The sequence below is a fragment of the Geospiza fortis genome, unplaced genomic scaffold, assembly GCF_000277835.1.
Source record: "Geospiza fortis unplaced genomic scaffold, GeoFor_1.0 scaffold41, whole genome shotgun sequence".
NCBI classification, from domain to species: domain Eukaryota; kingdom Metazoa; phylum Chordata; class Aves; order Passeriformes; family Thraupidae; genus Geospiza; species Geospiza fortis.
Window position 1 is genome coordinate 18,716,217 of NW_005054299.1, and position 16,011 is coordinate 18,732,227.

Sequence of the window (16,011 nt, forward strand, 5' to 3'; positions counted from 1 at the left end):
CAGCATCTCATCACGTGAGGTCTTGAGAGACAAGAACTATGTCCCAGTGCTTATTTTAGCTTCTTAATCCCTATCAGTGACTTTCACAAAATGTTCTTTAAAGGGACAATAAGGTCAGAAACTACAAATCAAACGGCTTTCATGAATTAAAAATAAAGTACTACAGATCAAATATACCTATCAAGTATCAAGCGGTGATTTTTGTCCTAGGTGCAGCCTGTAACCCTTCAAGATGATTGAAAAATATCCAAATATATATGAAAACCCCTGTTTTTTCTCACTGAAGAATATAATGCACATGAGAAAGTGCACATTCTGTTAGGACAAACATATATCCAAAGTAACAACAATATTACACCACACTTAAGCACACTAGTGCCTCTCAATTCACATTTAGTTTGATTGCGCTTGCATTTCTCTTTCCTCAAAGTTTTTACAAAACTAATCCACTGCTGGAACATCACAACCTGCTCAGACAGCCTGCAAGATCATGTGCTCCAGCAGATGAGGATGCAAATGAGCCATTTGCTTGTTTAACCTCTCACTGCTCGAACTGAAAGGGTATCCACAAAAAACAAAAACAAACCCCCAAAAAACCCCCCAAAAAAAGCATTACCATCTTCCTGCTATGTAGTCCCAGTGGCTCAGTATAATTGCAAAAATTCTGCACAAAGAGGTAATAAGATTTTTGTTTTTTTCATATCTGGTGCAAGCAACAGTGTTGTACTCTTAGAACTATTTGTGTTGAATAATCTTCCCAGAAAACAGAGGTTTAGCTTACACGGTCCATTGAAATCTTGCATCACCAACAAGCTCCAAGTTTACCCTCATCTATTCATTTTCCAGAAAGAGAACCTCTGTAAGTTCAAAAAAATCAGGCTCTGCTTCTCTGGTAACCCAAGCCGTTTTCCTATTCAGTGCTTTGCAAATTATGAAGAGTAGCAGCCAGACACACCATTTCAGGTTGTTACAGGAGAAACAGTTTAAAAGGCACAATCTGACTTATAGCAGTAGTAAAATAAAGACCTGTCATACAAACAAGTCATGCACATGTCAGGAGTAGAGAAGTATCATAAAATCATACGCACATGCACTACTGATATTTCTGTCAACTTTTTCATGAGTATTTCTGGCATCACAGAAAAAAGAAAGAAGGAAACTTTTCAGTATTTAACAAGGGCATACAATATTACATAAAGTATACCAGGTACCAAAATATTATCCCATGACAGACTGATCAAAACTGTAGAGGAATCCCATAAAAAAAAAAGACAGCCTATTGCAAGTCAGTTTCTTCCTCACCAGCATTTGAATTTAGCTTCATTCCTTTCTGAATTACCTTTACCACCTTCGTTGCCTCAGCTTTCTCAAAACCACATACATGATCCATGTGACTCACCCACTTGGATGCAGCATCTGCCAGCTTGTAAAACAACAGGGGTTTCCCACCCTTCAGGCCATACACACTACTGATTCATCATGGATCAGAACACACAGCTTTAACTCATGCACGCTCACACTTCCTCTTTGCTAAGGAAAACCTACAGCTTTTTAGAAACAACTCTTCTTGAAGGCCATCCAGACTTCTCACAGGATTTCAGACATGCAAAATTAAGAGAAGCACAGTAACAGCATCAGCTCTATCAGACCTATCAAGTGCAGACTGCAGCTTTTAGGCTGCCAGGTGGCACCATGCCAGAGGTCTTTGTGATTCTGTGCAGGCCATTTGAATCTCCTCTAAAGTCTTGCCTAAAAAGCTGGAAAGGAGAAAGCCAATGCAAATAAACACTATTTAGCATTTGAGTTTACTGAGCTGTATTTGAAGGCTTAGACAAGAACCTCCTCTGGTATCAATACGGCTGATTAATATCTTTGCAACATCTTGCACCACAGTAGAACTAAGAAAAAGGAACAGGAAGAGCCTTGAGGTCCTGTCTAAATAGGGGCTTGTTACTTGAAAATGGTGTAATTTCTACCAGTTCAAATCTTTCTCCAAGTGGAATTGCCAAGTAAGGCAATTGTAGTGAAAGAAACATCAGCTTGTTCACTGAAGGACAGAAATCACTCATGTCCTAGGCTGCTGTGAGCATCACTCCTTTCAGCTTTTTTCTGACTGCCAAGGGTGTGACTGAGAAGCTTGTGAGACAAGCTTCTAGCTTCAGCTAGATGTCATGCACAGGTTTTTCCAACAGCTTGCCTCTGTGGGACAAAGCTTGCATGGAGGCTTCCACAAGGAAAAACTCAACCCACAGTCTTCCAAATCTAGATGTTCCAGCATATCAGATCACTCCTTGACATAGTAAAGCAGTGGGCAAATGAGCAGATTTCAAGGTTCAACATGGAAGACTTTGGTTTATGAACTTTATGCAAGAAGTACATACTCTTCAAGAGAAAGAGTAGAGTTTCTTCTAATGAGGGTCCAGTGTGAAATCTGAAGAGCAAGCCTCTCTCCACTCTTACTGAAGAAAAAAATAGCTGAACAGCAAAGAAAAAATAAATCTAAAAAAATATTCAAAATGCTGTTTTAAAATACATTTAATTTTTGCAAATCAGAGTTGGCCATCTATCAAAAAGCCGACACAACAAGGAATGTGGACAGGAAGGAGCGTTTCACCTGCCATCTACCATTCCTGGCAGGGGGGACAGAGGGAGCCCTAGGCTGGCCAGAGCCCACTGCTCATCCCTCAGATGCAGAGAGCTAAGGCAGGGTATGAAGTGTACAGAACCAGTCTTCAGGTAAGCATGCAAGGCAGTGTTCTTTTACAGAGCACAGGGCACACACAGGTTGCTGAAAGAGGAGCTCACAGGTAATTGCTCAAAGGCATGCACTACACAGAGGCAGCCTGTGACTAGAATGATATGCTAAAGGAACACTTCATAAAGTGTGTCATTTTGAATATTAAAGTACAAACAAAGCTTTCACTTTAAAGTGGTAACAGATCACCTCTGCCCAACACTTACTAATTTGTCAACGTAAGTTCAAGATAAAAATCACAGATAAGTAGAGAGACCAAATATATTGTACTGTTAAAAACCAAACCAAATCAAACCAAACCAAAGACTGATGGTGCACAGATTTTTTTCCCCCTCCATTTTTGTTTCCCTCAAACACACACTGACATTTACTTAAAATGGCCAGATTTTCAACTAGCATAAAAATAATCTTCATCTCTGGTCTAGTTACTGTTAATACATGCCAAGTTACACAAAATAAGGATTAGACTCATCACACCTACTACAAAGCTAAAGTTTATCTGTGCTTTGATCTTCCTAGCAACTTCATCTCAGTGCTTGCTTAGTGGTAGAATTAAAACCTGCATATACATGTGCATAAAGTGGCTAATGTACTAAGTGAAAAATATGCTGCTTTATTAAAACATAATGACTGTATAACACAATGATAGTTCTGGTGCTTGCTGAGTCTCAGCTCCATGACCAATATCCATTTGATTTTCTTATAAAATTAAGACAACAGAACACTATTGATAAAAAGGGGATTCACCCTTTTTGATGGGCCGTCATCAGTGGTTTCTCAGATGAAATGTACAAAACAAAATAAACTACAAACAGTTTAATATGGCCAAGCCAGCATTCCTGTAACACAGCCAAACTGAAATTGCTTTGGGAATCAAGATCAGAATCAGATTTAATGCAAGATGTTAAATGCACAAGTCTTCATGGTACACAGAAAGCCAGAGTGGGCTTTCCTCATAGGTGCTATGATAGGAACCAAAAACTTGTGGTTAAAGCCTGTAAATTAAGGCATGTCTCCAGTATTTGAACGAGCATTTGATGTGGGCACAAGCCTTGCACAGGACCTTTCCAATTACTGCATGTGTTCATGAGGTGGCACACCACCTCACTTCCTAGCTTCGCTCCAGTTCCCACTCCCCTACTGCCTTCCCTCTCAAAACACGTATATACATCATTCAAGTTTAATCAAATAGATTCTTTCCTTCTAACCTAACATCCATGAAATGTAAAATCCAGTATTTCTTCAGGTGAGGAAGAAATTTTAAGTCGGCATATGTATTCTTGAAAAAATTTTCAAGTGATCTTTCCTTATCTAGCGCAATTCTGAGCTAGAGGAGTGGAGAAACAAGTTTTGTTCATTTCTTTAGCCACTGTTCCTTTTAGCTATTTCCATGCTGCAAGTTATAAAGCAACCATCCCTTCAGAAAAAAAACAAAAAATAGAGCTGCATACTTCAAACATTTAATTTCACAGCTTTTTTCTGTCTTTTATCCTGACACAATCTGCCTACAAAACAGCTTCTTCTCTCCAAGTTACACAGTGTGTGGAACAAAGCCAGCCTCACAAGTACAATGGGTTTAAAACACATACAGATCTGCAATAGTCAGTGTTTTGAAATGCTCTTTTCAAACCCTTTGGGAAAATTAATTATTTAACAGCCACGTGTCAGAGATATTTGTCTCACATCTGAAGGCTCCTCTTATCGTTCTTCCCCAAGGAATTTAGCAGTACTCCCACTTTTCAACAAACCAGCAGCTCCTGGCTTGGTAACAGTGCAGATAACAACCAGCCAGGCATTTCCTCCTGCTGCTCCGTCCACCTGGACAGCCCACAAAGGTCAGCACAAAGCTCTTTGTTGAAGGCCTAAGGAAGCAGTGAAGGGAGCAGCAGGAATTTCAACAAACCAGCAGCTCCTGGCTTGGTAACAGTGCAGATAACAACCAGCCAGGCATTTCCTCCTGCTGCTCCGTCCACCTGGACAGCCCACAAAGGTCAGCACAAAGCTCTTTGTTGAAGGCCTAAGGAAGCAGTGAAGGGAGCGGCAGGAATGACCCTCCAAACATAATACCAGTCATCAGTAATGGTGCCCTTCCAGACACACAAGTTGGTCTCAGAGGTTTCTTCTACTAGCATTTATTTTTCATCTCAAGGAAAGACATCCTACAGAAGTACCCACCTGCAACAGACACTGCTCATATATGGAAGCAGACAACTTTCCTCTTCCTTTTTTAAGTCTTCCTTGCTTAAAAATGTAACCACGATTACAAGATTACATTTTACCCAGCAAGAAAATGACACAAGCTGGAAATAAAGGACAGACTCCAGCATCCTAGCTCTATATGAAGGTCAAAGACAGGATCATCATTCTCACACTATTTAGGATAAAGTACTTAACATCACTTTCCACTTCCTAATACTGTTCACAGGAACCACCTTTGAAAAACAGTCCTGCAGATTCCTATGGCGCTCCAATATCCTATGCAACAGAGGAGGAACCTAGCATACCACCGCTCTTTTAAGAGGTCCAATTCCCATCCCCACCTTTCCAACACAGAAAAAGAACTTTTCAAGGGCTTATTTACCTGGCACATACACTGAACAACAGCACAGGACAGCTCTTCCCCAAAAATAATAAGTCACTAAATCCAACAGTGGAACTCATACAGCTTGGCCTGCTTCTGGGACATTGTCCGCTGTTCTGCTCACCTGCACTTGCATAATTATCTGTTTCTCAACCATCATTTGACTTCCACATGAAGAAATCTATCACATCTCAAAGATTCATAGATATGCCATTCAAGTTTTTCTAATGCTCACCTGACAACTGCATGTACCAAAAAGAAGCTACAAGCTATCACTGTGCAACCAGAGAAATTTAAATCACCTTTCAAGAAACCCTGAATTTTAAGCATGAATTAATGAAGAGCCTGTGAAGACATAGGAAAGACAAGCTTCATGGTAAGTTTTAATCCAAGCAGAAATTTTCTGAACTCTTTGTATTTAAAGAAATATTGAAAATATACTGTATTACTAAAAGGAAAATGCACTATGGTCTCAATTGTAAACTAGATAATTTAAGTATATAAACATTAAGAGGTATGTCAGCTATTTTGCCTGTATCTCCCTCCTTCATGAGCACTAAAGGCAATACACGCTCAAATAATAAAGTTTTAATTGATACATTTTGGTGGGTAAAAATATTGCCCAATCCATACAATGCAATCATTTTTCTGAATACTGCAAGCTTAACATCTCTCTATTTTTTGTCTTTGTACAAAGAATAGCCGAAGTCTGTCATATAGACCTTAGAAATAAATGATATGAGTTTGAAGGAAGTAACAGATTCTTTAGTTTTCTATAGTTAGATTTCCAGTTTAGAGTCCTCAGCAAACTGCAGAGGATTAGCACATTGCACATCTTTAGAAGAGATACTCTATTGGCAAAGGGAAATACCTGGAAAATGTCAGAATGGTATGAGACTCCTATGAAATAAAAGAAAATCCAGGAGGACAGGAGAGTAGCTCCTTTACAGCAGCAAAGCTGTATTAACGAGAGCTCCTGACAAAAGCCTCCCAGCTGCAGTTTTCCAAAAAACAAGGGTAAGCTTCTTTAGAAGTGTTATCAAGAAATTGAGTTGGTACAATCACTATTTATATTTCCTTACCTAACAGAGGCAAATACATTCATTCATCAAAATCTTTCATTAGCAGTACATATTGATCTGGGGATCATCTAAACAGGGTCGTGTAAGTACAGCATAAGAGCAGTACAAAATTTATGTACAATGAAAAATCTCTCATGTATTAGGAAGCCCACGTGCCTTTAGGTCTCAAAGAAAGCCCACACCTGGAGATGCAATATACAGGAGATTCAATTTAGAAACACACCTAAGTGAACTTAAAATCATGAGAGAAAAGAAATGTTAGTTATTGACACCAGTGCAATTTGCTTGAGTACAGAAAAAGCATACAGAAGTAAGGTGCTAATAAAAGTGTGCTAACTGAAGAGCAAAACAATCTGTACACAAACAATTGCATTGCAATCTCTTTCTGCTTCCTTATTTTGTTTCAAATGATATTTTGGCAAGGAACAAAGTGGGTCTGGAAAATGGGTAACTGTCTTTCTGAAACTAAGCAGATGAAAAAATTGTTTTGCACACATTTTTATTTGGCTTCTTATTCACAGTTAAAGGATTCCTCCTTCTGAATATGGTGTCAGATGAAACATGTTTAAGCATATACTACTCCAAGATGGATGTAAAGGAAATTCAGCAACAGTCTCAGAAGTGAGAAAACAATACAATCCTTAAATGAGAAGCCTTAATCTGAAGGTTGCAAGCAAGTCACAGGAAACAAACACCTAGCCACAGAGTGCCAAGCATGTGCACTCAGAAGCCCTTTCATCTCAAGTGTCACCCTGAAAAACCTCAAGTATCTGCTGAAAGAACATACTGGTTCCTACTGGCTTGGAAATCCTCCTGCAAAAAAGTAGTCGGATACCAGATACTTTCACTGGCCCAGCTGCTGCAATTCTTGTTACAGGATGAGCCTGAAGACCTACCCCATGAAAACTTGCTGGTACGTGACTATGATTTTGGATGAGGAAGAATCACTTGGACATACACTTCCAGGAGTGCATGTTGCCCAGAAGGGAACAGGACGGGGAGAGGATGTAGCAAGCCAAAAGCAAATGAGACAAGACAATGCACCTCACTTGTACATTCCAGCAGCAGATCCCTTCCCTGACTGAACACAGGAGAATTCAGAGTTCCCACAGCAGCCCTTCCTGTGGAGGTACTGTGCTTTCTTGGAGAGGGCTGGATTATTGCTAGTTTGTACTTGCTTGTAAGTGGTGATGACTGAGCTATGCTCTGCATCTTTGCATGAAGTTTCCACATCATCAAGGGACTATCCTTCAGTTTCAGTATCATTTCAGCAATAAAATAAGGCCTAGAGCTTAAATGGAGTTTCTACAAATATGAAATGATCTTCTGATTGTGATATTCACCCTTAATGAATAAACAACTGTAGCACCAGAATGTCTTCAGATTCTGTGCTATGTCATAGATCATTAGATATCATGTTCCTGAGTTATGCTGTGTCAGATAGAAACACTTTTGTGTAAACACTCCAAAATTTACCCCAGTTCAGGAATCTATGAAGCTTGTTGGCCAGATCTAATGTTTAACAAAATGTGCTATAATTTTTGTTATGTGTGATGCTAGACACCAAACAGAATGCAGTTCACCTACTGCCTCCCTGCCATCTCTCTTTCCAGTCTGCAGACTATCAGCATCACACTTCTTCAGGAATCTGATTAAAAAAAAAAGAAAAAAAAAAGGCAAGTGAACTCTACAAAGGCTCCAGCAATAACAAAATAGTATCAGTGACAGTGAAGATGCCCTTTTCATTAAAGATCAGATTAATGCCTCTCTAGCTTTTCACTAGTCTTGTATAGAAAGCATCAGTATCAAAAGTTTTTTTCACATTCATTTTCACAGAAAGTAGTCCCTTTCTCCTGAACTGAGAGCTGAGCAAAACAGATCATATCCCTTGTAGGTTGAACTAGTAGGAACTCTGGTAAAGGTCATGCAGAGATGTCATTCCAACACACCTTCACCATGCTCACACAGCATGCCTCAATCAGCATACAGTCTTGTGTGATCCATTCAAGCTCACTGACAAAACTTGAACACCTACGAAAACTGAGTAACAACACCTGCAAGAGGCACAAAATGAGAAGGACTGAAATGTTATTAGTTCATACAGCAAGTTAATGACAGCAGGGAAAATACGAAGGCATATGCTAGGCACTGTAGAGGACTTATTCATAGCAATTACTGCAATTCCACAAACACAATCTGGGAAAAAAGTCCAAGCTGTGATGGATGTGGTAAACACACACACACACACGCGCACATTTCATCTTACTCTACCAGTAAAAGAATGGAGAATCTGGTGCAGTAATTGCTCCTTCTGTCTTTCAAAATTAAAGTACAGAAAGTCAAGGTTTGGTCTCAATGGAGAATTGTTCAGAAAACTAGAAGCACTGTCATAAGTACAAAACAGGTATAAAAGGGTATTAGAAAATAGGCTGAAGGAAGACATTAATGAATTAGAGTAGATGACACTTCAGAGTAGATGATTTCCACTAAAGTTTATTCTTTTCTAGAGTTTATCTACATTAAAACTAACATGGACCTTTAGAGAAAAGAGAAGGCTAAGGTGATGATCTAGTTTTCTAACAGTTCAAATCAACATCTTCCCTTTGCAAGACTATAAAATCTGACCTCCAATTTTCCCCCACTAGTTGTTGTAAACTTTCCATAACCTTCACCAGTGGCTTTGTATGGACGTGGAGTGTGGAACTAAGATAACAAAGGCTTGTGTAGACAAGTAGCTCTTGAGAAAAATACTTTTGTACAGATTACTCAAAACAACATTTCAGAGAGGCTAAGAAAGCAGTCCTAAGTGTCCTATGAAAACTCTTCACTATATCAACATAGGCAAGCATAACTCAGGTTGCTTTATAAATAAAATACAATAGGACTGTGTTAAGGACACTCTGCCATGCTTTGACAATAGCAGATCTCTTCCTCTGCAGCATAACATGGTGGTAAAGAGAAGTGGAGGAAGAAGAAAGTCCTACTTCTCTGGGTACCTCTTGCTTCCCAGCCCTTCCCAAGCACTTAACTGCACCAGAGGCAAGAATTCTCCTCCTTGCCTCAGCACCATCTCCATACAAACAAATAAAATAGCTGAGGGCTCCTCTAAACGCCAAAAAACAAGGACTGAGGATTAGCATGGCCCTGATACTGCCACAAAGCCTTGTTCAGATATTCAGTCCTCACACTGCAAAACCTATAGTTGTACATGGAAGGAATTAGCTTTACTGTGTTTTAACAGTCAGACAAGATGATGAAACTTGAAGTCGCTCTCAATTTCCTCTGGTTTCGTTTCTAGGAAGCTCAGTTATAAGAAGAATCAGTTTCCATCTTGCTTTTGCTGCAATGAACAGGCATCAAGGTGCCTCTCTTTCTATGCAAACAAGGGCCTTCTCCTCAGCAGGATCTACAAACTGCAGCCTACACAGTGTAACTTTACCCAGAGGTGTAATAGCACCCCTTTCATGGCACAACAATAGGTATTAGTACTGCTATAATTTATTTATGAAGGCAGATTAGAAGCTAAGTTGGTTGCTTTTAAGGCCCTTGTGCACATGTCCACACAACCATGTCATTACTGCCAGGTGTTCTGTTTATGCAACCTTCACTTGGTGCAGAGTCAGCAGGAGGCCACTTTGCCACTCACCCTGGGAGCACAAGAAGCTCATTTCCCGCAGTACAGTGGCAGCAAGAGGATAACAACACTGCTCTACTCACAGGCAAATACCTCCACTCAGCACCTCTAGAGAAGCCACGTACCCTGCATATGTACGTCCCATTCTTATGGTCTAGACACGTGTCCTGAGCAGTCCACAGGATTCCAGCACACTCTTGTGCTCGGCCTGGGGTTGGACTTCAACAGCCAAGCAAGCACAAACTGATTTGGAAAGAACAAACCACTTTCCCACTGCCCAGCAAGCTGTGCAGCCATGTGCACATACGGCATGAATCCCAAGACAACCTGTTCCCTCGATGTGTTTGGCCAACTGTACAAGCTACTGCAGAAAAGCCGTGTGCACCCCTTGTGGTGGTTTGCTATGACATAAGAGGGAGGAGTAAGGTGTATTCCCAGCTCTTCCAATTCAGGCACAAGCAGCATCTATGAGAACTGCGATGGATTCCACACTAAGTACTTCCTACCTCGGTTGTCTGTCTTTTAGAAGAAGAAATTGAGGACAAAATGTTCCTAAATTATTTAAAAATAAAACCCAAGATTGATTGCTTGCCCAACCTTGGCTCTTATGCCAACTTCCAAGCACACTTATGTTTGAAATTTTATTGTTATCACCCTATCGAGATTTGCAGTGCTCGATTTCCTTAATAGGGTGCACTCTGTTGATTTCAGCATGAGGGAGTTTATCCAGGTTGTCATTTTAGCAAAGGAGGAGTGGATTAACGGGCGGTTGAACCTATCCATTAATATGTATGTGAAGCCAGAAAATATTTTCTGCAATTTAGAAGCCCTAAGATTTTGGCGTCCTGTTTTTATTTTGGGAGGATTATTAGCTTCTTGTATATGTGGTTTCTTTTGCTCTTTGTTTGTTTTGGGGGTTTTTTGGGCTTGTTTCTTTAAACAAGAAAGAGGGTGCATAACCCTTACCAATCTTCTGGCTCATTTCAAGACCAACACAGACAAAAGTTTGCTCTTTTGAAGCTGGATGTCCACTCTTTACAACAACACTCTTCAGTAAAGATCAAGACACACAGAGGACATAGCCCTAAAACTAACCATTACTCTGTACATATTTGTCAAATGGGTTAACAGGATCAAACAGGACAAGTTTATTCATGGTAAAGTATGAGAAGTATCTTGGAGATAGATATAAAAGCAACCCAAACGGAAATATGGGGAATGGGTAACATCCCATTTGGAGAGCATCCCAATGCTATTACGTATTGGAGCAAGTCAGCAGAGAGGCTAAGCTCATCTTGTTGACTCACAACTGGTTTCAAGAATGGCAATAACTTCTCATCATCAGCTGCTGAAGGCAACTTGGTATATGCCATTACACCTGCTCTGCTTCATTAAAAGCAAGTTGCTGCTCTAGTTAATCCTTCTGTCAATTCAAACTGGAAACCAGATTTTTAGCTCTTTAACTTGCGTTGATGAGAAGTTTGATGTCTGTGGCTTTAGCCTTCTGCGTTGTCAGCAGTTATGGGGAGAAGCTGTAGTGCAGGTGCCAAACTCATGGCAGAGAAGCAGCAGCCTGCACAGCTACCTGTGCTCAACTACCACACCAGAGCTACTCCATGCAGCCAGCTCATGGCATGAAGCTGCTGAAGGGTCTGGGGCACAAGGATTATGAGGAGCAACAGATGGAGAAAAGGAGGATCAGGGGAAACCTCATCACTCACTACAACTACCTGAAAGGAGACTGTAGTAAAGTGGGGGTTGGCCTCTTTTCCTAAGTAAAAAGTGACAGGACAAGAGGAAACCGAATCAAACTGCACCCAGAAAGGCTTAGATTGTATATTTGGGAAACATTCTTCATGGAAAAGGTTGTCAAGCACTGGAACAGGCTGCCCAGGATTTGAATCATCATCTTTGGAGATATTTATAAGATATGTAGATGTGGCTCTTAGGGACAAGGTTTAGTGGTGGATTTGGCAGTGCTGAGCTGACAGTTGGACTCAATCACAGGAGTCTTTTCCAACCTTAATGATTCCATGATCTGTGAATATTTTAACTCAAACTAGTCTGGTTTGATCCATGTGAACAGAGAAGCACCCCAACTCAAGCTGTACTACTCAACTGAGGACAAGTCATTAATCAAAAGAGAACTTTAGCTTCCCATATGCCTTATGACAGCAGATAGTGCACGAGGGGAAGTGAGAATGTTACATTCTTATATTAGGAAGGAGATAGGAAGAAAAAGGGTGTAAGAAAATACCACTACTTGAAATACAAAAACCCTCAACTTGCCCAAAGAGCGCAGCATCAAAGACAAAATAACTCTCCAATTTCATGAAGCCATTTATCTCTACCTTTGACATCAAATGGAAAACAACTGAACTTGCAGGATCTAAGGACAATGACTGCTTTAATTTCATTTTTCAATTAAACCACGCCTGCTCTATTTCACTCTCTGGTTGACTTGGTGACTCAGGCTGCATCAGGCTCTCAAGGCAACATGATTCTTGTCACCACCACAAAAGCACACACCTCTTTATATTCTCCAATGCTGAACCTCATTGTCTCCAACTGTAGGCTATTTCCATGACTTTCATCAGACCCATTCAGACCTGACTTATTAGTCACCACATCAGTGGCCCCCAAGAACACATTCATTTTGATTAATTGGTCTTTAGTTCTTTGAAATAGTTTTTCAAATTAACTATCATTTTCCCCTTTCCAAATATCACTCAGATAAGGGTGACTCATCAAATGCTAGCTTGCTCTGTTGTAAAGCTAAAATAAACGGCTTTAACCTAGACATACTTTGTTCTCAGCATGACTGGGCAAAAACCTCACAACACAATCTATTCCAGTGGCATCGACACTGAAGACGAGATCAGCAACCCTGAGTACAAAGCCATCTGCCCCACCAAGGACAAGCATTCAGGATTACTCCCTCTTCCATACTGTCCATTCCCTAGATCAGACTAGACTGAGATAAACTGAAGGATTCAGCCTGAAGACTGTAGAATAGCTGCTCTCTCTGCACTAAGTAGCCAAACGCAAGAATGGGCCAGAAAGCATTGCATGAAAAATAACAATATATACTTATACACAGCTGTACAGTATCTTCTACATGCCATGGCTTCAAACATACACTATGCTGCCAGGTAAAAGTTAAAAACCTGGCCAGATTCAATACCACTCTTTGTACATGCAAATGAATAGCACTTGCAAACTCAATATGTCAGGGACATAACACAGACAGCAAAAAAGAAATTTTTCAGGAAGAACATCTTCTCACCATTACAGAAATAATAAAACAGCATCCCAAATTTATTTGGGACTATACACTCTGACGTACTTGAAATTTAAATCAAAAGCATGTTTCAAAAATATGCTTTGAATTGTTACTCATCAGAGTCACTGATGAAAGATAAATAATGCCTAGTGGTCCCCAAGCTGAGGCATGTGACAAATTTCTACCTCACAGTTGATTTTGAATACTAACAACATTTAGTAGCAGAAAAGGTTACTTGAAAGAAACCATTTTGCTGCATTTCTACAGCACAATTGTTAAATGCTGCACTGGAGGGCTGTTTTCCCCAGTACAAAAAAATCCATAAGTCACTTAGCATCGACAGTGACATCACACTTGGATAATCTTTAGGGAACAACAAAAAGCATGCATTTTTTAACAGTTTTCTTCTAAGAAAGTACTTCTGAGATTCAGAAAGGCCCAGCGAAATCTCTCTGGAAGGCGGACACATTTAACAGCACATTCCCAAATACTGAATGTGGGTACATTAGCATTTCTATAACAGTTTCTATGACGAATTCTCTCTGCTGTACATTAATGCAGTTATGTGGAAGCCAGAAGCAGCAGTACAATAAACTTGCTGAAACTGCAGTTGCAGTTCTTTAAAAGCAAATATATAAGCAAACTGATTATAACAAGAAAACTGCAAATGCTCTGATAATTCACTGTTGTCAGGTGAAGATTCCACTACACTCCCTCTAACAGAGAACAAACAAATGGGTACAGCTGTCACTCATTGCACTGGAATTACCTGTTTCGTCAAGTGCCAGTAAACTGCTACATCTCAGCAGTCAAAGGTCTGCTCTTTCTACAACATCCTGAGCTCATGCTCCCATCTCTCCCACAAAAATCAATATCATTACAATCCCTGCTTCTTTCAAATGATTACAGGCTACCTGCTGTATTCTGCATTATACCTACATGCATATACTGAATACATACAGATAGAGCTTAACATCTGAAATCCTATTCAAAGAAAAAACAGTTTATAACTGACCTAAGAAAAAAGCACATGAAATTGAACATTCTTCCTTTTTTTCCCTTGTTATTTCCCAGTCCTGAATAGGATTTGCACATGAAACATTTAAACCAAGATCATAAACAAAATCATGGGTGATAAAAAGATTGAAAACATTATTGGAAGTGACTTGTTAACACTGTAAGCCTACAGATGATAGCTGAACTTGCTGAGATGCATTATTTGGTCAATATTTCTCATTTGGTTTAATGAAACATGATGGATAGCCAAATGAGAGGCAATCTTACTTCAACATACTGAGTCAAGCAAGTATCCCACTATAAAAGAGGAAAACATTTCAGCACAAGAAGACATTTCAACAAGGTATACATCTCTTCATACAAGTGCAGGTGCTGTAGGAAGCAGATATGACCTCTATACAGGCTTTGAAATCCAGAACTTTTCTACCAATTCCCTCAAGACAAAATATGAAAATACTCAAACCAAAACAAAAAAAAAGGAAATCTTACGGCTTGAAATGCAGTAAGCCAGCCTGCAGTTGATCTTCCTGAACAGTTGCTTGTTGATTGGCCAAAGTATAAGTGTAAAGAGTTGAATGAAGTTAATTATCAGTCCTGACACAATAAATATGTAGCAGATCAGAAGGTGGCAAATGAATTGCGACTTCAGAAAGCCAACGATGTCCATGATTTGCTGAGAAAGCAAGAGGATACCTTCAGACACAAAACTCAGAAGACAACCTGCAAAACCAAACAGTATCAGCAGTTACAGAGTGCATTTATTTCTATAGACAGACTTAAAACAAACTTCATGCTTACACTTAAATTAAAGTTAAGTCTATTGTAGGAAAAGGCCAGATGTCAGTATTTGCAAAAGTTACAACATAAAGAGAATACTGTATTTGTGAATCAATTTACATTTGGCATTGGAAAAAAATTCTTAAATTTCAATCTTAACTCTGCAAAACCTGTGAACATATGACTCCACTCCATGGACTACAATACTCTTCTAAAAGGTTTTAATTGATAAAATATGAGCAAATATTTTAGTTTGAACAATATGACAGTTTTGATATGAACTTATTTTTTTTTTAATTGTCTGTACTTCATGAGACATACACTGTCACCTCTGTAATCTTCAAGAGCAGCTCCAAAGTAAATGCAAGCGTTAGAGCTTGGTTAGGAGATGTACTTTTCTCTACAGGCCATGGTCTCCAAACAAGAGGCAGCAGCCCCTTAATTCTAGCTTTATTGTCTTCTTCCCCTCTCATACTCAAATAACAGTTGATTTTGGCAAGAGAATAAAAGCTTGGCTATGCACAATACACACAATTTGTTCAATTATTCCTTGACACTGATTCTGTCAGTTATAATCCATAAACCCAGAAATGAAACATCAATAACAGTACTAACCTGCGACCCAGAAGTGTTTCCAGAAAGGAATCAATTCTCATGTTACTTATGAAATGTTTGTATAATTCTGGAAAGGTCCAGTCCAACCTTAGCAATTGAGCATTCAGAGGAAATGTCCTCTGCAAAGTATTCTGACCAATCAAATATTGCACTGACCTCACCCCACCACCGCCAGAATGAACACACACCTCTCAGTAAACACAACCCCCAGTAATATGAATACAGTTAGACAGGAGGTGCTTCTGCCTCCCTGTTCCACTCCTCCAC

At 39.7% G+C, this 16,011-nt stretch overlaps 1 protein-coding gene across 1 annotated transcript in view; it reads right to left on the reverse strand.

Moving 5' to 3' along the window:
• Positions 1–16,011, reverse strand: part of AGPAT4 (1-acylglycerol-3-phosphate O-acyltransferase 4) — a 60,960-nt gene that overhangs the window by 41,784 nt on the left and 3,165 nt on the right. Inside the window, 1 exon segment of the mRNA XM_005416263.3 lies at positions 14,842–15,072. Coding sequence (XP_005416320.1) covers positions 14,842–15,019 — 178 coding nt within the window. The 5' untranslated portion in view covers positions 15,020–15,072.